The sequence below is a fragment of the Falco peregrinus genome, chromosome 2 (genome assembly GCF_023634155.1).
Source record: "Falco peregrinus isolate bFalPer1 chromosome 2, bFalPer1.pri, whole genome shotgun sequence".
NCBI lineage: Eukaryota > Metazoa > Chordata > Aves > Falconiformes > Falconidae > Falco > Falco peregrinus.
This window is the reverse complement of record NC_073722.1, coordinates 63,246,404-63,268,548: the sequence shown is the minus strand read 5'-3', so window position 1 is coordinate 63,268,548 and position 22,145 is coordinate 63,246,404. Positions and strand designations below refer to the sequence as shown.

The 22,145-nt window shown below is 37.9% G+C and overlaps 1 protein-coding gene across 8 annotated transcripts in view; it reads right to left on the bottom strand.

Annotated features, from left to right (window-relative positions):
* Positions 1–3,340: 3,340 nt before the first annotated feature.
* FAT1 (FAT atypical cadherin 1) overlaps positions 3,341–22,145 on the bottom strand; it is a 111,979-nt gene continuing 93,174 nt past the window's right edge. For 4 of the 8 annotated variants that reach the window (XM_013301023.3, XM_055795531.1, XM_055795535.1 and 1 more), the window contains 12 exons: positions 20,803–21,000; positions 15,749–16,550; positions 14,346–14,477; positions 14,073–14,236; positions 13,029–13,491; positions 12,369–12,522; positions 11,995–12,105; positions 11,148–11,779; positions 10,767–10,904; positions 8,740–8,799; positions 5,969–6,004; positions 3,341–5,046 (listed from right to left, as the gene is read on the bottom strand). In XM_013301023.3, coding sequence (XP_013156477.2) covers positions 4,421–5,046; positions 5,969–6,004; positions 8,740–8,799; positions 10,767–10,904; positions 11,148–11,779; positions 11,995–12,105; positions 12,369–12,522; positions 13,029–13,491; positions 14,073–14,236; positions 14,346–14,477; positions 15,749–16,550; positions 20,803–21,000 — 3,516 coding nt within the window. In that variant the 3' untranslated portion in view covers positions 3,341–4,420. The other 4 variants (XM_055795533.1, XM_005239761.4, XM_055795532.1 and 1 more) reach the window with 3 other exon arrangements.

Here is a 22,145-nt window from a genome sequence, read left to right as displayed (position 1 = left end):
CAACAGATGTTGGGCATTGGTAACCAATAAGCTTTTGATTATCAGCAAGTTCATAAGTGTATTTACCTTATATGAGGAGAAAATAATTCTAGTAAGCTTTGCCTTCGACTTTCATCTCTAAGATCAGAGCAAAGAGAAAAATGTCCTGCTTTGCAGCGGTGCTGGATATTGTGCTGTGCTTCTCTGATTCTTCTCCCCCACTCCAGCTGTGGAAGAATGAGTAATGCTGCCAAAATCTAATGTCTGCTTCAATCTGCTTGGTTTGATGGGGACTTTGTCTTTCTAATGTTTTTATGAAGGCTTGTGTGGTCTTGAAAGCTGTTTAATGCTACAAATTGGAAAGAGTTATGAAAAACAACTGAGGCACCCACCTCTCGGCTGTCTGGCTTTTTTGCGTGGAGTGTGTGCAGAGCTTTGCTGTGAAGTGCACAGACTTCTCGTGTGGAGGCTTCTGGTACCCTGGTGTGGCAGTTAGCAGCTACTGTTTAGTGTGCAGAGCTGTGATCTGGACAGAGCTTGTGAACACAAAGTCAGGAACCACCCCAGGCACTTTGGAGAACTGCATCTGTTCAGCCCTGGTCTGTCTGCAGACAGGTGTCAGCCATGACCCACGACGGTCCCCGGAGCAAGAACTAATCCCTGCGACTGTCTTCAAGGGCTTTACAGATACCTTCAAGGTGGAGGTGGTGCATTCATTCTCCCCCCGCCTCTACCTCAATAAAAGGGTGGATCTTATGTTTTGTGTCTTGCAGTTAGAGACTGATTTCATACCTTCTCTGGCTTGAGTGGATTTGGATTTATATCCCTTGGGCAGTGCAGGAACTCCTTAGACTCGGTGGCTTGGGACAGTACTTGTTTCATGGAGGCAATGGGTAGAGCAGGGAACAGCAGAAAAACAATCTGAGTAACCTTGGAGGAGGGGCCACAACGTGGTACTCTCTGGTCATGTTCCTTCTTATATGTCTCTGTCCTGGAGTCCTCAGAGCAGGTGTGCATGTTAAATAAAGACTAAAAGAAGTTTTGTAGGATTGTCTGTTGTTGTTTCTATCTCAAATATTATTAATTGGGTAGAATTACAGTTTGTTTTCTGCTCCAAGGCAAAATGACATTTCATACACTCAAAATGCAAATCTGACAGAACAGCAATGACTTTTAACTCCGATCTGCCAATAAAACTTTAAATTCTACTAGCTCGAGTATTTTAAAATAGAAAAAAATCACTTCCACTTTTTCCTGTACAAGACGGACAGGGACTTAACTAGAGTCCAGCAAAGGGACAGTAAGACGATTAAGGGACTGAAGCCTCTTTCATATGAGAAGCTGAGAGAACTGAGACTGCTCAGTCTGGAAAAGAGATGGCTCAGTGAGGAACTTGCTAATACAGGTTTACAAATACCCAATGTGGAGATGTAAAGACGACACAGGCTCTTCCCAGTGGTTCCATATGGCAGGACAAGGAACCAATGGGCACATATTGTAATCCATGAAACTACATCTGAACATAAAACTCTTACTGTGAAGATGCATGAATGCTCGTTGCCCAGTTTTTAATTTCCATCCTTGGAGACAGTAAAGAGATGCCTTCCAACCTCTGCTGTTCTGCAGTTCAGGGTATTGCTTTCACACCTTTTAATATGGGTATGTCAATTAGTTAAAAGCTGAGAGAAGTTTGTATTTCTTTAGCCACTTAAAAATCGGTATAAGGAGTTAATTAAAATATATTAATAGTAACTATGAGGACTTGAATGTGTGAGTACACTGAAATTCCCTATTTTAAAATGTTTGGCTCAAATCATCTGGCCAATGCCTTCTGATGTCTTGGACAACTATTAAGTCCAAGAGCAATGCCCTGCTCTATTAGTGTTTTTTAATTGGGTTAAAAATGTCACCAGCTTAGTTTTGTGTATTGTTGTAGCTCTGCATGGGAAAACAGGTTTAATGGCACTTCAAATGAGGTGGTAATAGCTCCTGGTACTTCTACAAAGGGAACATGGTCTTGGCTTTACTCACCAATTGCAAAGCTGTTGTGAAGCTGAAACTGCCTGTTCTTTAAGTGACTGCTAGGATGCCCTCTTGTCTCCTGCTGTGAAGTATAACTTGGGTGTTGCATGTTGCCTAGCAGCACTGTTCTTGAGAAAGGGGGGAAAAACAAGGATATTCTGATACTTTCAACATAAGGTTTTCTTAAGCTGACTTGGAGGTTTTTTTGCAGAGTAATGAGGCATTGTTCTTTTTCAGCATGATACTCTGCATTAGCCTTCAGTTCACAGTACTACAAACAAAAGTATATTTAAGTGCTGGAACTCCTGTCCTTCACACTTCTTAATTTTAAAAATCTGTTTTCAGAGCTTTCTGCTGCAAGCAAGCAACTTAAGAAAACGTATCTGTAGGGTAGCCTTTCATTTTATCAACTAAGAAATTATGCAGTTCTGTGCAGTGTCTTCCTCTTGCTGCCTTCTGATGTTTATTCCTACTGAGAAGCAGATATTAAAGAATCTTGAGCAGAACTGCCACTAAGCTTAACCTTCACAGTTTAAGATGGACCTTAAGCAGTGATTGTAGTAGCAGCACTACTATAGAGTGCATGATACCCTTTACTCACAGCTCTGAAGATGTTTTTAAAGCTATCATTAAATAAGAAAATTGAGTCAAATGTACAAAACGCTCTTCATTATCAGGGTGAACATTGCAGCTTACAGCCAGAACATGGTTTTAAACCCACTGATTTTAGCCTTTTTACATACATCACACATAATGAGATTCTTACCTGCACATGGGCAAGTTAACACTGAGGAATGTCTGTTTGGCTCTTCACTCTGTCCAGTAATCCATCCATTTCCATTACACAGCTGCCAGGCTGGGAGTTGCTCCACTCTGTGCATAGATAGCACTCTAAATACAAATCCAGTAGCTTTCCCCCAGATGGTGGAAGGCTAGGCTTGGCTCTCAAGCCTGACAGATTTTAGTATTTTACCTTTCCAGGCTACAGAATTCTATGAGACAGTAGGAAAAAAAAAATAAATAAAGAGGCTGAGCTAAAAGAATTCCAGGCTATATCAGAAATTTACTAATGCGCTAGGAAATCCGTATTTACCAAAACTCAGAAATTGGCACAAATTTCGGCATGCAAGTGTGCAGTCAAGAGACAACTACCCATGAAAATAACTATTCAGGTGATTAAAAAAGGAAGAAACTGCTTCAAAGAACTTTTTCTTTTTTTTTTTTCCTGTACGTATTTTTGGGACTTCAGGGAAAAAAAAAAACCACACCAAACCCTCAGTAATTTACATAGCTGATACTGTGCGTTTAAAGAAAAAATGCAAACTACCGAGAAGGCTACTGAAGTTTGATACCCATCAATCTTTATTCATACTGGCCCGATTACTTTTTAAAACACCATTAAGCAGACACACACTGCCATCTAGTGAGCATCTCTAACATCGCTGCAGTTCGAGTTCGGAGGAGAGGAAAATGTGTTGCTTGGAGCAAGTAACTTAACACAGTACAAAACACATACAGACTTAAAAACGCTGCACGGAATGCTTTGTCAATTGTATATTATATAACAGAGATACACAGAGCAAAGCTAAAGTATTTTATTAATAATTTATTGTCAGTAAGAAAGACTGGCTAATGGTAATTTTCAGTAAAAACCTTTACAAGACCATTGGATCACAAATATACAGACACTATAAAAACTGTGTCATGGTGGGTTTTGGTTCTAAACTGGTATGTAGAGGGTCCCCAACACGCCTTCCAAGAAGGGAAAAAATGTTTACAGTTCTAAAATTCAGCAACCCTTTTAAGACATTTCCACGTAGCTGACCCAGAAAAATATCAGACCTAACCTATGTACAATTGGAATTGTGTGAGTATGTTGATTTTTTTGTGATGAAATGTCATACCTTAGTTTTTGGGAGAATACATACAGTGACGCCTTGATTATAATATGTCAGGGTGCTAGTTTTTTAATGGCACACTAACACGGCTAGTTTCAGTGGAAAACAAATCCACAAAATATCTACAAAATCTAGTTAAAACTATTAAAATCAAAACTGTACATAAAATTTACAAAAAAGTAGGACAAAATTAATTGCATTAGAACTATATAAATATATGCATCATGCTAACATGGAGAAGTGGTATGTGATTTATTTTAACATAGACAATGTAAGTACAAAAAAGATATTCAGAAATGGCACAGCCAATGGAATTCTGTCCGATTACAGTAGGTCAGGAAATGGAAACAGGCTGATGTAGTGAAATGAACTGCATGATCCAAGGCCGCCATGCCAGTTTAGCTCACTGAAACAAAAGCATTCACTGTGGCTGGGAAAAAAAAATAAAAATAAAAGAGATCTTGAAAGTTGTTCTAGGATTGATAAAGTTTGTTAGAGTCCAGGCACTTTTGTCGAGTGTGTCAGACTTCTGTATGTTGCTGGGAATCAAGTGGAGGAATTTTCACATCTTCAAAGTGACCATCGTCTCCACTCTCATAGTCACTCATCATGACTTCAGATTCCATCTCACAGCACGCTGACACATCAGAGCATGAAGCTGTGGAAGCATACACAGACATGGACGTGTTGTCTACAGCGGGTGCTTCAAAGTCTCTATTGTACCCTAATGTGTAAGGAGCGTAAGGTTCTCTGTAACTGCCGTTGACACCACTGGCTGTGGTCTGAGGTTCTGACATGTCTGCAGGATAGTGATGGGGAAGGTACTGATTAAGATTAAATCTCTGCCTGCTTCTTGTAGAAGAACCCAAGCTACCTATGGCTGGCATGTCTCTGGGTGGCTGTATTGACTCAAACTGGTCGCTGTATTCTGGTGGTAATGGTGGAAGCTCGTCAGGTGCAGGAAAGTCATCAGGTGGAGGTGGAAAATCACTCTCTATGTCATAACCGCCAGGGTAATAGTCTGTATCGATGGCGTTTGGATCTGTGTAGAGGGGAGCTGACTCCTCAACCACTTCGTAATTTGGATACTCTTGGATACCTGGCAACTGAACACTTGGCATCCAGTCTGATGTATCCCAGTGATAACCTGAAAAGTTATTGTTTTTGAAAGAAAGTAGTATTAGTACCTTGTCTTCAAGTCAGTCTGAATTGAGAAGTCAATACATGCAATCACTGCGATTAGGACACTACTTGTTAATTAGAGAGCAGTTTGCCCCAGTTCCACAGAAAACATTCAACACAACACAACCTTACATTATGCCATGCATTAGGTAATGCACCAATCACACTTGAACTTCTACATTTTCTCAGACATCTCACCTAACATAGGAAGAGCTGTAGGTCACCTACTGAATGTGCTGTCACAATACATAATGGCATAGAATTGTTCACTGGATAGCAAAGAACCAACAGCTTCCTGGTGCAGCTAAATTCTTAATCAATTGTTGTTGAGTAATTATTTAGGGTGGTAACAGCTGCCTGTTTATCTTAAGAATATATTAGCATATATAAACCATGTTTTTCTTACATAAAAAACATTATTTCTAATCGGTAAAGTATCCAGACCACTTAAAACAACTTTACCCCTTAACTGAATTGTAAAGTTAATTTCACAAAATGCTGTTAGCTCTATATAACTGCCACACCTCTGATAATCTTTTACTATTAGTAAAGACATTCCGCATTCAAATACAAGAACAAAACAAGAAAATCAAGCTTAATCATGCATAAATGACTGAACTTGATCCTCTCTTGCAAACTCCCCTTGAATAAGTTTGTATTCATCTGCTGAAAACTAGATGTAAGCTTAATCTCATTGAAAAATAATTGTTTTTTTAATCTGAACACCAAAAAGGAAAATGGTACAGAATTGCAATAAGCTGTAAAGCTAGTAAAGAGTAAACACTGCAGACAAATGCACAGCAAGCAACTGATAGTAAGTCTGTGTTAAAACCAAGTATTAGCTGAAATATTTTGGTGAACATCAATGAACTGCATGCAGAAGTCACCTCTTGAATTGCTGAGGTCAGGAACAGCAAAAGATTCTTTAGGTGGCAGAATGAGAAGAAAAAGGAGAAAATATCTGTAGTTAGGAATCAAATAGTAGAACCAATGTGAAGACAAACAATGACTGTCACTATGATGTTTGTGCTGCTTTTGTCCAGTTTACTTAGCAGTACTAAAGTTGGTTTTTGTTTGGGTTTTTTTTTTTTTTTTTCTCCTGGGCTCCTCCTTTGTTAGATTTGAACTGTAGAATAGCTACTGAGTTAAAGTACAGCCCACCTGGGACATGGCTGTGTAGTGGCAAAATCTGCAGTCTGTAGTTTGCTGAAATCCTAGTATCAGTAGATTTAGGACTTCTGCAACAAAGGGCAACAAGACTGGGTCTGATTTTTTTCTTTCCTTGCATCCCCCCTTGTTTTTCGATACAGGGCTGCATCTACTAGGACTTATACTTTAAAGTATTTCATGCAAAAATGTGAATTTGCCCTTTAGTATCCAGCTTCCACGCACTGGGAGACCTGCCTCCCTTTGTACAGCTATGCCAACAACTCATGCTCAGCAAAGAACTGTCCTATGTTATCTGACAAATATTAAACCTTTCTTTCTTCATTAATCTATAATCCCTTATCAGGTCTGTAAGGATGGGCGATGCCTATCCTAACAGCAGAATCCTCTTTCTATCTGTTCTTGGAAGACTGGAGGGACAGAAGCTGTCTCTTGGGAGGGTGTCCTCTACTTTTTTTTTTTTTTTTTTTTTTAATTTTTAAGCTTGCCTAGCCCAGACAAGAAAAATACTGTCCACACTAAAGGCGCTATCAGCCTGAGACTCTTAAAACATCTCTGGCCTCATCTCCAGAAAGTTCTGATCACTAGTCTAGTTTGAAGATGCCATTCTTCATTTTTATAAACTGGGTACAAAACTAAAGCCAATAGGCAGACTGTGGCCTCATGATTTAGAGCAAGGAACAGGGAGATCTTGGTCCTGTCCTCTTCTTCTGAGGCAAAATACAGAAACACAAACTAGAACCTGATGTGCCTGTCTTTCTAGGTGGCAATCTGCTAGACTGGAGCTGTAATTGCTTGTGCACTCAGCGTTGTTGATTTGCATGGAGCTACAACCTTCCTTGAGGAGCAGCGCAGAGAACACAGGCCTACAGCTGTCCTAGGATGAGACTAGCTACAATTCATGCTTCCAGGGAACCGGCTGGACAGAACCACTTGGGGTGACTAAAGAAAAAGACCATCTGTCCCAGAACTTGACCTTGCTGAAGTCCTGAGCAAGGATCTCTGCTGCTCGAACTGGCACCCTCCTGAGGGTGCTCAAAAGCAGAACTCGTTACCTAAGATGCTCTGAAAGAAGGAATGCTTATTAAGAGTAGAAACTTCCAAGCATTAAAAGGTAGCTGAACAGGACATCTTTAATCTATAAATATTCTACAATGCATAACATATTTGTATTTAACTTACAGTGATACTAAACCACCAAGCAATACTGTCAACCTTGACTTAAGAACTACATCCATAATTTTTGGTTTCTGCCTATTAAGATCTCAAGACAAAATCTGAATAATTAAATATTTCCCTTGATAGATTTTGCCTCTTTTAGTCTTATAATTCTCCCTTTCATAAATACTGTGCATAGAGTACTTGGACTATAGTTATAGGTACACATTAATTAAATACTTTCATGTAATTAGAAGTCTTTGCATTTGTCTACTTTTTGTGTGTCTGCATACATTAGACAGGATGTACTTCAAATAAACTAAAGAGAAACTTTAGCTACCATAATTAATTTTATGTTCTTAAAATGGCTTTCAGTGGGGTTTAATAAAAAAGTAGGGTTTCCTAGTCTGTATTAAGAAATAGGAAACATACACTGTGGATGTTATTTCAGAAGTAACGTCTGCAGACTCACAGTCATGGAGTGAATTACTTCCATATTACTGTATTACTGGAACTTTAAGGACTTTTAGGTCATATAAAACAACAGTTAGCATTTGTATAGACTCACTGGCACCTTTATTACTACTATTATTTTGTAAAGAGTTTGTGTTTTCCAGTCTGGTCAGTTCTTAAGTGTTAGCAGAAAAGAAATACAATTCCACTGAAAATGTCTACTTTGACTCTCTCTAACTTCCAAATACATGCTACACACACACACACACACAAATATACGTGTGTGTACATATATACACCCAAACATACCTTTTAGACACTGATGTAAGGCTGGGTAGTAAGTGACTACTTAAATTGATGGGGATGTGTATGCCTATATATCTTAACTGCATACTAGAACCATTTTTTCCTGCTAAAGAGACAGGTTGATGTGAAGGCCAGAAGTGAGTTCTAGTATCAGACCACTCCCATTCTGCTCAGCTGGACAAGGTGCCAATGGATGTGGGTGGGCGAAGAAAAGGAAGCAGGGGCTGCTCCTTTTTCATCTACAGTAGTGTATGTAATTGCCTTTGATGCTGTCTCAGCTCTGTTGGGAGCTTTAGTATGAGTATTTTCAGAAAAGAATAAGCACCAAGATCTTTTTATGCCAATTTTTTTTTTTTTTTTAGAAGAAAACACACTTTGAGACCTGTCCACAGGGTATCTACAGCACACACATGAAAATATGAACAGATATACAACACAAATATATTCTTTGTTAAAACTTATCAGAAAGTCCAAGTAAAATTTTATAACTCCCATCTGCTAGGGCTACATTACTAGAAGACAAATGTGCATTATTCTGCCAAAGCAGTAAATAAATATGAAAATATGTATATACCTTCTTTTTCCACCGAGTCAACGACAGCATTGACAAGGTGTATTACAGTCACTATGGAAGCTTGTAAAAGGTATAAAAGGAGCAAATGAAAACAAACCTATAGTTAGTATCACTTTAAACAGCATACAGATATACAAAAAAACATTGTGAAATTGCAATTTATTACTATTTTATGGAACAAGACTATTAGTGTACATATACATTTACTCTGTCTAGAAAGCAGTTTCATATAATACATTTCTAAACCTAAATTTTATCCTTGATAAACATGGAGAAGTACTGTAACTACTCCTGAAGCAAAATCTGCAGGAGCACAAAGCTGCTTTGGTTGTGTTTGAATTTCTGAAATGTTGCCTAAACACACCATTTGCATAATATTTCATCTAGTTACCAATAAACTAGCCTTTTCTAAAGGCTTGTGTTGGGTGAATTAAGGAGTATTGCACTAGGCTTCCCCTTCTAGACTGCCAACTGCATTTTTTTTCACCGTCAATGAAAGAAATTTTCACTGAAATGAACTAAAATGCCAGAATATGAAAAGTACCTACTGAAAACTTCCGTGGCTGACCTACTTAAGCTGTGTGCAACCAGTAGTACCGCAGCAGGAATACCAAATTCAGGTTGTGATGTTCTTATTTAAAAACAACTAAAATGAATGATTTTTTTGTCTTCTTTTTCCCAAGATATTTTTGGAAGGCAAAAGAAGTATTTACTCTTACAGGGTAGGATGAAGTAAGCACATGCAATTTTTTTGCATGGCTTAGGGGTTAAATTTCAAACTAATAAATTCAGAATCTACCAGAAAGAAAGGAAGGAACAATATCTATGATGCTACAGCTATTTCTCTTAAAATGATGTATTAATGAGTAATCAATACATGACAAGAAATGTGAGTAAGAATATATTAAATACATGGGATGGAGAGGAGGGGAGAACAAAACGTACTGCACAACACTTAATACCACAGTAAAAAAGCTGATATCAGATCTACTGATAAAATGAGTACTGTAAGCATACTATTTTACTTTCACCAATCATTAACACAGATGTTTCTTTTCATGCTTTTAAGAACAAATCACTCCACTGAGAAGCAGAATGTTCTTTATTCCTAAGCTAAAGGAATTTCAAATTCTTTTTACCAGAGACAAAAGCAGAAATTGGAATAAAGAGTCAAAATGCCTTAACTTAGTGAATTAAGTAACAAGACAACTATGGCTTTGTCCAATCAGCCTAAAATGTTTCTGAACACATAGATGCATTCATATCTACTGTAAAAGCATCTGTCATCACAATGGAAAAGTAAAAGACTTCCAATTGATAATAATAAACCCCACAAATACATATGCTGATTATATTTTGATGGACCAGAGTTGTGATCAATATATTTTTTTTATATTGGCTTTTTTAATGAATGAAATTTTTCTATGCATTCATTTTAATCATGGTGAAAGCCAAATATACTCTCTTACTAAAACAAAATTCCTTTTTGTGCAGCTTCCTTCATTACTAAAGTAATTAAACTTACAAGCAGTCCCTTAAACTCTGCTCTCACTCAGAACTGATCTGATCCATATGGGAGCTGAGGTCGCAGCAAGAAAAAGAGAAGGAAACAAATGAAACTGTAACACCAGCAAGGTTTTTACTGAGAGCTGAATGTCAAAGTCAAAATTATATTCGTGCAGAGGCCATTTTGTAAATTCCCTAGAAGAGTTTCTCACATTTGAACACGCTTTTAAAACCTTTTAAACACAAGGCTCTGAACAACTTGTCTTGCATTTTCACTGTTAATATTCTAACAGAATAATGATTACATATAATTTTAAGGTAAATTAACACAAGGTATATGATAGGCAAAATACTCCTAAAAAGTTAACATATCTGGGATTTAACATAAGCAAATATAGATATATATTAAACTATTTAACATATATCCATATATGTAAATCCTATTGATATTAAAAGATATAGATGCAAAGACAGAACAAATGAATGCAAGCAGCAGTACAGAATGATTTTATTTTACATACCATTATCATCACATGATTCAGACTGGAAGGAGCTGAGAGATTGGACCTCAGACATGCTTTCTCTAGCACTGTAAGGATGGGAGCTTTTTTCATCCAGAGGCTTTTTTGAAAGGCAGGGATCAAGATCTACTACTTTAGCTGAAAGAAAAAGTTTGAAGTGAGACGATTAATAGATTCTAGATTAAGGAGTCAATAAAATTTAAGGTTGAAATCTACACATTCATACAAAACTTAACAGAGCATGAAGGCCAATCAGATGCAAACCCCAGTGAAATCATAATGCCTTTTGTGCCCTAACAGGCATAAACAGAGACTTTGTACTTGAAATTGTACTAGCACACACCTTTAACAGAAAAATAATAAAATAAGAACATTTCTTACTGTCATAGTCAAAATCCCAGCTGGGTTTCTGTATTGAATCGCTGTCCGAAGGAGAGTTGGAGGGAGGTGGAGGTGGCAAATTTGGTGCTACACTACAAACAGCTACAGCTTTCCGGTGACCATGTACAGAATCTGGATTAAAAGTACTAAACTCTGGGTGCTCAGGGATAGCAGACCCCTCAAAAGAATTCCTGTCAAGATTGTTCCTGGAGTCACTTGGAATGCTTGGAGTGTATGAAATGGGACGAACAGGAACCTGTGGTGGGATGTCAGAATAGATGTTCTTATTCAATTTTGCATCAAAATAAGGTCTTTGCAAGAAAGCTGTTGTGGCTCCTAGTTGCTTGTCTTCAGGTTCTGGATGGCGCTTCTTCTTTCTACTAATCACTTTGCGGCAAACAACAAAAATCACTACTAACATGAATATTCCTGCGATGAAAACAATAATCCCAATCACTTCAGCTAAGCTAATGTTCCAAGATGTTGAAACATATTTGTTAAGAACGATGTCTGTGCAGTGTTTTCCTCCAAATCCACGGCTACAATTGCAGTGATATGAACCATAAGTATTCTCACAAAGAGCACCATTAAGACATGGGTTTTCTATGCATTCATCGACATCAGTCAGGCACCTACCAGAAACAGAGCAGAGAAATGATGGTTAGTTTACATCAGTGGACTTTGTTTAGTCTCCTTGTTCTCAACAATTCTAGATATATTTAATATACAGTACTGTACGGTACCAGGTGATTCGCTATTTCATCACCATTCCAGATTGCAATGAGTTTGAACTGTTAAATGTTAAATAATACTGTTAAAAATTCAATATATGTGGAACACTACCTACCTTTCTCCACGAAAGCCTGCTTCACACTCACAAACAGGTCCGTCCAAACTGTCAATACACTTGCCACTGTTTTTACAAGGATTGTCTTTGCAATATGGACCTAGCTGGCACCTGTAAAGAAAAAAAAAAAAAACAGGAAAAAAAAAAGGGTGGGGCGGGCAAGCATGAACAAACCATTACCTTACTGCAAATGAGTATATAGTGTGGGATTCAGGGCTGTAACACAGGGGCTGGCATTAACTTCAATTAAATCCAGTGGGTTTCAAAGTCTGAGCTTTAAGCAGGAAACAGATTAAAACAGAAAACAGAAAAAGTGTTACATTTATAGCCTATTCTCTAAGGGGTTCATTGGTACAATAAATGTATAAACATACCTTTGGCCTGTGTATTGTCCCCGGCACTGACAGATAAAATCATCACTGACTGGGATGCAAGTACCACCATAAAGACAGGGATTGGAAGCACACGGGTTGACACTTACATCGCAGTGGGTTCCCATAAACAAAGGTGTACACTTGCAGTAGTAACCTGAAATTAAATACAGTCTTTTTGAAAGATACACATGGCTTCACTGGATTCAAGATAAAATCCTCCCTACCCACCTACCTGTTTGAAGAGAGAGGGGAATGGAAGAAATTGAAATATTTTTATTGAAGATGAAGGTAAATCTAACAGTAAGTTTTTTCTTGAATATAATTGAAGAGTAAGTTCCACTTCTCTCATGAAACTCAAGCTTGTCATAACGATTTCAGAATTTTTAAGGAAGACTCTAAAGCGGACAGTTAAGAGGATGGACCTCAGGTATTCACACTGAAGATTAAATCCCCACATTGTCTGATGGACTTTGTCTACTTCATACCCCAAGGAACTGAGTCTAGAACACAGGCAGACACAGCTTTTCTACCTGCTCAACAACCAGCCTTTCCACAGCTCTCTGGGGAAGCAAGAATTATTCATAAAGTTTTTTCCTTCAAGGCAGGGAAGTAGAAAAGCAGTTCTGAAAACCAACAGCAGAAGAATATAACACAGCTTACCTCCATTTGACAGTGCGTTGCAGATGCCTCCATTCTGGCACGGGCTGCTTGCACAACCTTCTGTGGTAGTCAGTAAGCATCCAGAAGTCACATCTACCGATTCTTCCATGTGTGCATAATTTCGCGGCTTACTGTTTAGGGGAAGCTCTTGTCCATTAAGTACAACAGAATCCATACAGCCTCTGAAACCATTGCTAACCTGAGGGCTTCTACCATTTCTTGTACCTTGCTGCCGAATATGGCCACCAAAAAACACATGATTATCCAGGTTTAGTGTCCTAAGTGTACCAGGAGCAGTACCAGATGCAGTATGTACCCTATCCAGAACAAGTCGTGCATAATTTCCATCCACTTCTAGAGATACTGAATGCCACTGGCCATCGTTAATCTGAATGCTCTGAATGGAGACAATCCCAGGTCCGCTGCCACAATCAAATTTATACTGCAGCCTTCCATGGTGAATCTATAGAGGAAAACCACAACATCAGCAAATGGTTAGCACACTTAGAGAGTATAAAATACTGATGCCTATAAAGTTTATGTCTGCTGGAGAGACAGGAAGATGGTAGGCAGTTCCATAACTTCCATAAAAGGCAGTTTAATAACGTTGTATTTCAAACAGTCACAGTGATTGTGATTAATTCTGTATGGTTCTTCTCATTAAAGTGTATACTTTGTACATTTCTTCCTCTAGTAAAGAAGTCACAGATCATCATCAAATGATCACACAATACTTCAAGACCTTTCACCTTGTACTTTAAGTGACTTTTTCCATATAGCCTTAATGAGTATCATAAGCACATGCATTTAAAGTTATTATTTTAAATAGACTAATTCAGACTGGGCTTTTTTGTTTTATTTCTCTTTTATACATTTAAAAAAACCCTGTACAAGTTTGTATAACACTCTACTTTGAAGACAATTCTCAATTATAACAGTTCTACAAGATGTAATGATTCAGTCTTTTAATGTGGCACAAAAAATAGTAAGAAGATGGTAAGAAAAAAAGAGGACAAGATATGCACTAGGGAGATTTTAATATACCTCCAAGATACTGTAGTCTGTTCCTCGAGCATACATAACAACTGCATGGGCAGAGTAAGTTTTAAGTCTCATTGTCAGCTTCATTTCCTCTTTGTTCTCATTTTCCATGAGACGGTACTTCACATAGCTGCTCCCAGTAAATGTCACTGCAGAGCCAGCCGATGCTTAGGAATACAGAAAAGCATAAAATGTGTAAACACAGGACTGGAATCATCTTAATATTTGGAAAATAATATGGTTTTACACAGAGATTTTTAAGAGTTAAGTTCTTACCAGGGCACTGTCCAGATCTGCCATCTTGACAAACACAGATGTATTTTCCTTCTTTTGGTTCTCCTAAACATTCAGAACCTTCAGGGCATGGGTTTCCTTCACACACACTATTCACCAAGGGGCATTTCCCTTCTGTAAAACAAAACACGTTATTTCTCTTCTGTTGGTGGCAATGGCATTTTGTGAAAGGGGACACTAAAGTACAATAGCTGAAAGTAACCCAAATGATATTCTTAATTATCACAGAATCAAACAATCTATGACCATTTTTTCTAGAAATATTTCATAAAACAGGGAACAAGTCTAAATTAGTAGAATCATAGAATGGTCTGGGTTCGAAGGGACCTTAAAGATCATCTAGTTCCAACCCCCCTGCCACGGGCAGGGTTTACCTTCCACTGGACCAGGTTGCTCAAAGCTCCATCCAGCCTGGCCTGGAACACTGCCAGGGATGGGGCATCCACAGCTGCTCTGGGCAACCTGTTCCAGTGCCTCACCACCCTCACAGGAAAGAATTTCTTCCTTATATCTAACCTAAACCTAACCTCTTTCAGTTTAAAGCATTACTCCTTGCCCTATCACTACATGCCCCAACTATCAAGACAAGGAAGTGAAGTAGTAACAGTTACGGGACACGAGTGGCATAAATAAACACAGTCTAGACAAATGGCATATACAGTGACTGATGTTCACAGCTATCTTCGTTACTCAAGCAATTAAAGTGGTAAGGTTTACCATTACTATCATATACCATAAAAAAACAACATGTAGATATTAAACATGGACAGAGTGGGTTGGGGAGAGCAGAAGAGTGTTCTGTATTTGACACGGAAAGGGAATGGGCTTTAAATATTTACTTAAGATGTGCAAGTTCACCCAGCAATATTAAGTCATGATTTTGAGAAGCGATGTTGATTTTCTCAGATTAATCTTCTGTTATAAATCTGTATACTTATAGGTATCTTAATGGATATCCAATTCCCAGTTCACTCTGTCATTCCCAGCCAAGTTTGGAAGCTGTGTGGGCTATTCCTCTAAGCAGAAACCAGGAAGTATTCATGTACTTTTCAAGAACTTACCTGCATGCATACAAAACTGAAAATGGCTGGCAATTTAGAACAGGCAACAAAAAAAGGAAAGTCTTTCATAAAATGGAAAATGAAGGTGTAACTAATGGAAAAAAAAATCCCCTCCCATAAACTTATACCATGTAAACTCTTAAAATGAGGTAACAAGACAATAATTACTTCTTACTCTGAATAAAATTAGGCAAATGATGCAGTGACAGTTACAGGACATTCTTAACCTTGTCCTGTAATATAAATTTTCCCATGTTGATTATAACTGTTCAAACCCAGCAAAAATCTATTCAAGGCTACAGTTTTCCTTATTGCTTTTCTTACCTTTACAAAGACAAACTGCTGTTCTGTGATGACGGGGAGTGACAAAACTCAACCTGGCTGTGCTGTGGGTTGACATGATACTCTCATCCACTGTTACTTTTTCTTCACAAAATTTCAAAGGACAATCTAGGCCTGCGCAAAGCTTATGAAAAACATCAATTATCCGGACACCTAAAATCTCCTCTAGGTCAGGCACAGAAGAGTTTATCTTGTGGAGCAAAATTCTCATTGGGTGCTGAGAGCTACCAGACTTCTCAATATTCAGGAGGACATCAAGATTTGAAGGAGGATCAGAAGGCTGTAAACTAACAATCTGGATATCATTTCTCCTCACGCCCAAGATGTTTCTTAATGCTCTCTGGAAATTGCGCCAGTAATCACCGATGAATTCTTCAGGGGCAAGGTTTGCAAAGCGTATTGCAATGCTGTGATTTAGTAAATCTTGTGTGATTTGTCTGATGTGTACAGTAATATCAGCTGCAGTTGTAAATTTTCCATCTGTTACAGTGACATTTAGGAGGTACTGTCCTACATCTAACCTTTTATGTGCTATCAGTTTGCCACCAGTACTGGAAACAGAGAACAAAGATTCCATTTTGGGGTCCAGACTGTATGTCAAAGTATCATAAACATCTTGATCAGTTGCATGAATTTTTCCAATGACACCACCTGAATATTCTTCCCCAAAGGCTGTGATAAAGATTTCTAGAGGCAGAATTGCTGGAGAATAAATGCTTTCCTCAATAACTCTAATATCAATGTAAGTCAAAGTTGACAACGGTGGTTTTCCATTATCTGACACCTAAAGGAAGGTGAGAACAGGGTTAGATTTTTGCTTTATCTTCTTTTGCTTTAACTTCTACTGTAAATATTTGTACTGTGTACAGTAGAGATGTGTTTTTCCACCAAAAAAAAAAGTTCCTACAGGAAAATGCTTTATGTAAATTTCATACCACAGTTCCCAACACAAAAAACTAATACTGAAAATTCAAAAAGCTCATATAAGCAGGCACACACAAACATGTTTTCACTTCTGCCAAGGTTAAAAAGCTAACAGTGCTCCTAATAGCTGGAAATGCCAGGAAGCTACTAACACCGCTAGCAAATACAGAGGAGATGCACAGTAGCTGATTTCAGACAGCAGATGGTGCTTGAAGCTTTTTTATTTCAAGCATGGAAACACAAACTTGAAGTGAGTCATGCATTAGAAATTTACAATATGCTTCACCACAGTTACTAGGAGGTGGCTTTGAAGACAATCTAAATGCAGTATGCCAAACGGTACTTCAAAAGGAGAATAATAGATGTAGAAAGTTACAATTAATGATGTTGTCCATTATTTGTGATCACGGAGAGGGAAAAAAAACAACCAAACCCAGTAGTGCTACTTGCTTCCAACAATTAGAGTAAGTATCTTGAACAGAATCAGTCCAATTAATTTTTAAATTCTTTTTAAACAAAACACCCCCTGTCCTCCAACTCTTTCTGACAAAAACATACACTGTCGTCATATGAAGAGAGGACCAAAAAAAGAATAGAAAATGGAGAAAAGAGCATTCCCTTGGGTTCCCTTTCTTTCTTTTTATTTCTCAGCTTTTATTTCCCATCTACCTTTTTCCCAGAGCTATTTCCCAGTTACTGAAAGTGTGACTGAAGAAATGGGCAAAGAAGAATTGGAGGGATGTCAAGGGACAGAGGAGGATACACAAGGCTCAGAGGGCAGAAGATATCCTGCATTGTTCAGGATTTAACAATAATTTTGCAATGACTACACTTTGAAGATCTTACCAATTTAAGCAGAAAAGGAAGAACTCCAGGCACAAGGTTATCTGTGGATGTGCACATAATCGTAGCATTTTTAAAAGGTACCACATGTTTCATAGCACTACATGTCTTCATCCGTTAACTCCCAAAGACAGACATGGCAAGAAACCTGCCCTCTAGTTACCCAAACAGAAATAACGAGAGAGCGCGCACACTCAAGTTGGCCAAGTTTTGTTTTGCCTAGATTTCTGCCTGGAAACAAGGCAAGGCAGGCAGTTCAGCTACAGGAGAAATGCGCAAGGGGCACAAGAAAGAGCTCAAAACAAACAGACAAGCAAAATTATAACAAATGGACACCAAGAAGAAAAGCCAAGCCCCAGGAGAAATGATTTCTCGGTAGTGCAGATATTTAAAAATCTGCTGTGGTTTTAAACTAAAGACTTCAGAGTGTGGCACAAAGGATTGTATGACTCATAGCTGAAGATTTCACACACTCATGTTGTGAGACATTTGTTAATGGATAATTATTTCCTTTGGAGAGAAGGAAAGCAAACGTGAGTGGCATGTGCGTGTTAGGGTTGTTGGGAAGAAAAAAAAAATCCAAATCCTTATTTCCATTAAAACCACAAAAGTAAAGAAAAAGAAAGGCTCATTTTAAGTAAAGTTTTTTAGTGGTAGTGGTAGTGTGTATGGGAGGGGTTGTTTCTGAGTTTTTGGTGGTTGGTTTTTTTTTTTTCTTTCATTTAAAGTATGCCTGTAATGTAAGACCACCTCTGCTTCAGCAATCCACTCAGAAAGCAGCTAAGGTGAAAGCTGTCAATACTGAAAAGCACACCAGTGAAGGTCAGTTAAAAAACAAAAACAAGTACCGAGAGATCATACACAGCCATTAACTTGTGAACTGCAAGATGAAAGTGCAGAAATTCAAGATAGTGTAAACTTGAGAAGATGCTACAGCCTTTCAAAAATCTGTCTTTAAATGAACAGGGAAAGAATATTTTCCCACAGAAGTCATATCTCTGTTCTTATGTGTAAACCTGGAACTGAAGTCTTGTGAAATGGAAATGCTAGTTTTAGTCTTAGATGCCTTCATACTCACGTATACTGACTCACTAGAGGAGAAGATAATAGCAAATCATAGCACTGTGTCTACTTAAAAAAAGCTATCATAGTGTAAGATGACAAATGACAATTAAAAGACAGTGACATATTTCCAGAATCCAGGCAGGGAACTTGTAAATCAAGGGATTAGACAGGTCTAAGATAACTGAGATTGGGTAGCACAGCATACAAAAAAATGCGCATTCGTGTAGTCTGCTTCAATGATTTACAGTCTCTGAGAAGCCTTTGTTCAAAATGAGTACATTTGTTTTAAGACACTTGTTTAGCTAACACATGCCATTAAAATACCCCTTATTCATTCTCTAGAAAAAAGGCACTTTTCAAGTGCTGTGCTAAAGAGAAAGTAGCTGAAGTACTGACAGGCTGTTTACAAGCATCCTGCAGCCTAGGAAGTGGCTTGGAAATGAAAGAATGGTGTGATTCCACCCAGAGGAAGGTGTTAAGACAGGCACTTCGTACTTCAGAAAAGGCAGGCACATTAGGAAGGGCCAAAGGTGCAGTTAAATCATAAAGTGCAACTAAGACAGTGTAGCAGTCTGCATAGAACAGGCATAATTGCCTGTGCATGCATTCATAGGAATAAGTTTTAGAAGCAAAATAAATAGAAATATAGTTACTGCTTAGAGAAAATATAAAATAAATCACATGAATCTTGTATTACACTGATCGCACATATGGGAAAAACATTCCTGGCTCTTCTCTAAACAAAATGCGACTTTGGACAATTGGCATAGAACCTGGAAAGCCTATTAGGCAAGTGTGACAAAGCCCAGCTCTACTGCTGTTTCAGACTCATGCAGTCTAGGAAGGCCAACAGAACCATCCTTTAGGTACCTTGAAGGCTAAACTGGTTCCACCACTAATTAGCACATCACTATTGAGAAAAAAAATGGCTAACAGAGCAATGATATACCTCTGCCTCCTTTTTAATCTCAGTGCTTAAACCCTAAACTAAACTACATTTAGATAGAACCTTTGTCTATGCTGGTTCTTGTACTAATAGCTCCTGATAACACCTTTTAGTAACTCAGACAGCAAATGGCAGTACTGTGGGATTTTTTTTTTCCTTCCCCAAAGAAAAGAAATAGACTTTGTGTAAATATGTCATGATTACTATCCCAATGTGGACAGAATTCAGCATACACTGATGAAGGCAGTACTGTCCTAAAACTCTGCAAGTGCATGCTTATTCAGAAATTGTTTGTAATATTATGTATGAGAATAATTTAGAGATTGAAAGAAATTCCTCATGTAAAAATAAAGGTATGAATTTTTCTTAACACACGAATCTGGAAATGAAGTTTAAGAATTAAGACCAGCTATTTTTAGCTTACCAATTTCAAGTCGCCTATTCACAACTGCTTAATTTATAACTGAATTAAAAAGGATTGCATAAGATTAAAAAAATGGTTTGAACTTTTCTTATATTAGGTTACAAAAAGTATTTTAGAGAACTTAGCTGTGTTAATGCAACTGGGATTTTTGGACATGGTCTGGTCTTTTTGCACAACAATGGTAAATGCAGGCATATGTTACAGCATTTCAGGGTCATTTCTGAGTTTTTTGCTGTGTTTTCCACTGCAAGATTCTGAGATCTCCAAGTACTGTGCTGCAAGTTTCAATGCTATCGGCAGAGGTCCACTGACCTGGTTTTCCAAACTTAAGAAACTACGTTTTCAACTGTCATTGGAAAAAGAATGTGGCACTATAGAAAAATGTTTCAGTACTGCCATGACGTGCAACTTCCAACAACCCTGTGTCCATCGTATCAGTGTAGCAAGGCCTACAGCTTCAGGAGTCAGAGACAGTGCAAGAAGTCTGCAGCCAGGAGTAGGTGGCTCAAGGAACCTGTCTCCTGGCTTTTCCAGCATCCACATGAAAGGGCTTATCAAGACCACTCACCCAGTTAACACTTCACTTACACCTTACCCTTACTGTGAATTTAATTAAGCTTAACTGTTACACCTGTGTAGATTTCCATTTAAACCAACAGACTTTGTCTCTGAAGGTGTTACATCAAGGGACATGCCTCAAATGACTACTTGGCATGTCAGGATCTTGTAATAGAAAGACAAGGGGTAGGCAGGAAAAAGTGGTGGACTGGATATTAGTGGGAAAAGTTAACTAAATACTTATAATGTAAAACAGCTAGAAGCAGAATATCATACCTTAATCTGAAGTAAATAGTGATCCCTCACTTTGCGATTCAGTGCAGCAGTTGTTGTCAGTACTCCCTGCTGGTTAATCTGAAAAGTGTTCTCTTCATTTCCACTCAGGATGGTGAAGAGAAAAGGAGGGCCATTGTGAGAAGAATCCTTGTCTGTCACCACTAGCTGTAGCACACTAAATCCAATAGGCTTATTTTCCTATAAACACACAATACAATTACATTGGTTTTGCTATAATTGAAGATATAGCCTGACATTGATTTCTTTTTCATAACAGAAAAAAAATTATCAAATTACTGTCAAACCAGTTAATCAGTATAAGAGACATCAGAATGACAATACTGTTTAAAGAAAAATACTACCCTCTGAGAATAACAACAAAAACAGTCAAAGGAGAAAGAGCACATTTTTAAAGTTTGGTTTTTAAACTTTGTCTTGTATTTTTAAAAGTAGCTCAGCCTTAAAACTTTACATTTCCCACTTCTAGTCTGAATTAAGATTACTGTAGATTAACTACCAAGTCATCAAAGATTTCAAATTTAGCTAAAACACCTGTTAATAATAATCCAATGCCTTTGCTGGGAGGACTAGAAAAACACACTCCTGCATTTGACCCCTTGTGTCCCTAATTAGTGTTCTGACTACAGTTGTGGCTGCTACAGCCACAGGTTTTAAAATTTGCATCATAAAGTCCCTTCAGGTTTGCATCATGTAGATGCCTGAGGTTTCACAGGCACTTCACATACTTTGCTTTATCATACACACAAACTTATTTAACAACACCTCTCCCAGAATACTTGTGCTATACTGTATTGACCAGATTTTTTATATATATATATATATACACACCTATTTTAAATGCAAAAAAAGTAAAACATTATTGTGAAGTACAGTAACAAAATGCTAACCTTTTGCAATTGCAATAACTCCTAACAAGCATACTCTTTGTTCTTGCAAGAGTAAGTCAAGCTAATTATCAGATATTGCAGCTGAAGCTTCTCCCCTACACAGTCTTCAGCAAAACAGACACAGATCATCATTTTAAAGTAGTACAAATATTTACATTTTAATATCTAAAGTAATTTGATTTTCATAATAGCTAAGCACATTTCCAACTACGTCCAAATATGTCCATCTCCAATAAATCAGGAAATGCACACCAGCATTCTTGGGCAACTCCTCCAGCTTTTTCTCTGGCACCCTCATACTGGGACAGGCTGATATGAATGAACTATAAAATATGAGGTCTTTTTTTAACCCCACTTATCTATTGTACAAGGACAGGCACCGGCAATAGCAAAAGAACCCAAGGGACTGAGCTCACTTACATTACTCTTATGAAG